The following is a 1935-nucleotide window of genomic DNA, read 5'->3' as shown; positions in this document are numbered from 1 at the left end:
TAGGGAGAAGCCCAGAGGTGGGCACCCGAAAGTCCTGCCACCACCCAGCATACACTGGACTTCCTGAGCACTGCTCTCTCCTCGGAGATCAGTGGCAACTTGGAGGACAGTGGCCTTATCTGATGCAGCCTTTGTCTTTCCCTGTTCAGCTAAGTCCCTGTGTTCAGCCTACTTGGCCTACAGCACTGAGAAGCCACTTAGGGAGGGGAGCTGTGCACCGTAAAAAGGAACTTCATGTTGGGTGGTATGTGTTGGTGCCAAGAGGAGGAGAAGGGGAAAGGAAGCAAAGCAGGTAGGTGGGAGCGGGCACTGCCCTGCAGAAGCCAGCAGCCCTCTGAGTGTGTGCTCCTTGGGCCTCGCCCTACAAGCCCTGAGTGACTGAGGTTTGCTCTTCGTGTAAACATGCATGCATACACAGCCCATGGTCAGCAAGACCCTGGAATAGTAGGGCCTTGGGGATCAGAGTCAACCACTTGCATCAAGAGTAAAGTTCCCTTTCAACTTCCACCCCCTCAATGTGGAGTCAGCAGATCTAAATGACTCCCTCTGGCCTCAGTCTCCTTATCTGTAAAACAGGGGCAGTCACCTGTCCTGCCTACCTCCCAAGGTAGAATGACACTGGGCTTTATAAGTGGTCCCCCCACACATACCAGTTCCAGCCCAAGCAACTGGCCAAGCACTTTGAGGTAATCAAGCGCCCCAACTGGCCCTGTTGAAACTGGGGGACTGGATGAGCGGTTGGGGAAGGGCTGCTGGGGCATGTCAGTTCCTCATGCGGGTCATCAATAGCAAGCTGCCCTCTGCCTCCAGCATCCCCACTCCTGACCAGGTGGCCAGGGAGACAGTGATGGCAGCAGAGAGACACACACTCACAAGCATCAGCCAAGCCCTAGGGCTCCAACTGGTCCTGCTAGGGTCTGGGTTCCTGCCCCTGCCCCCCAGGCCTGAGAGGCATCTATACCACCTTTTTCCCTGAGAAGGACTTGGTGAGGACGCTTCCCAGGAGGTCATTGGTGATGAATGAGGCCTGAGCATCCAGCATGCTAATGCCCTGGGGCTCAAAGATGTCTACCTCGATCTGCAATGTCCAAAGGTAAGGAGATGTTACTCAGTGACAGTACAGAGACCAACCTCTAGGACAGGGCCCAAAGCGATGGGTCAGTGGTAGTGCAGGGACCAGCTTCTAGGACAACTCTGTGACAGCCACACTTCGTGTCTCTCACCAAGAAAATGAACAAAAGGGCCCTTCAATGGTACTCTAACCCCAAAGCTCTCCAATGGCCTGCCAGGTGGTGTCCAATTTCCACCATGAAACCATTTCAGATCTGATGTAGGTAGAGCACCGTTATAACCAGTTACCAGCTATACAGAGACACTTTGTGATGTTGCCCCAAGGGCCCAGCATCCAAAGATCTGGGTGAGTCCAGCCCAGCCTCCTCCTCCCCTTGGCCCAGTTGCTATGGCCAGAGCCATTGTAATTCCCCGAGCTTCCTCAACCAAGTGGTGAGGCCTGGACTTCTGTGTCCTTGATTTTGCTCTGAGCTCCACCCCAGGGGCCCTTCCCCAACCTCCCATCCTGTGCCCACAGTTTCAGCAGGGCCTGCAGAGGTGTTTGATTACCTCAAAGTCCTTGACCAGTTGTTTGGGCTGGACCTTAAGATACATCTCGTACTTGCCCTTGTTCCTCTTCAGCAGCTCTTCATAGGTTAGCTCAAATGTGACTTTGCTGCCCGCAGCCACATTGACTGACACCGTGAATTTCTCCAACTTCCGCCCAGAGGCCCTGAATGGGATGCAAGACAGCGACTGCCCCAAAGACTGCACTACCCCACCCATCCTGAGCCTTGGGTTCAAGTCAGCCCCTTGGGGGAGACACCTACACACTCTAAGCCTCATTTACCTCAACATCAAAATGGGATAATGTGGTGAGAATTA

At 54.1% G+C, this 1935-nt stretch overlaps 1 protein-coding gene across 1 annotated transcript; it reads right to left on the bottom strand.

Moving 5' to 3' along the window:
- Nucleotides 1-8: 8 nt before the first annotated feature.
- LOC102251710 (inter-alpha-trypsin inhibitor heavy chain H3) lies at nt 9-1900 on the bottom strand. Its single transcript, XM_005866320.2, has 3 exons — nt 1621-1900; nt 965-1078; nt 9-712 (listed from the first exon to the last, which is right to left on the bottom strand). The coding sequence occupies exons 1-3, from the start codon at nt 1894-1896 to the stop codon at nt 626-628; spliced, it is 477 nt and encodes a 158-aa protein (XP_005866382.1). The 5' UTR covers nt 1897-1900; the 3' UTR covers nt 9-625.
- Between the last annotated feature and the right edge of the window lie 35 nt (nt 1901-1935).

This window comes from Myotis brandtii, unplaced genomic scaffold, assembly GCF_000412655.1.
Source record: "Myotis brandtii unplaced genomic scaffold, ASM41265v1 scaffold2287, whole genome shotgun sequence".
Classification (NCBI taxonomy): Eukaryota; Metazoa; Chordata; class Mammalia; order Chiroptera; family Vespertilionidae; genus Myotis; species Myotis brandtii.
Note: the sequence above shows the minus strand (reverse complement) of the source record. Positions and strands in the feature narration are given on the sequence as shown.

Coding starts and splice junctions, on each gene's coding strand:
- LOC102251710 (XM_005866320.2), bottom strand. CDS start 1,896: ATGAGGCTTAGAGTGTGTAGGTGTCTCCCCCAAGGGGCTGACTTGAAC. Junction 1,079..1,620: donor AACTGGTCAAGGACTTTGAG/GTAATCAAACAC, acceptor TGGACATTGCAG/ATCGAGGTAGACATCTTTGA. Junction 713..964: donor AGTCCTTCTCAGGGAAAAAG/GTGGTATAGATG, acceptor CCCCAGTTTCAA/CAGGGCCAGTTGGGGCGCTT.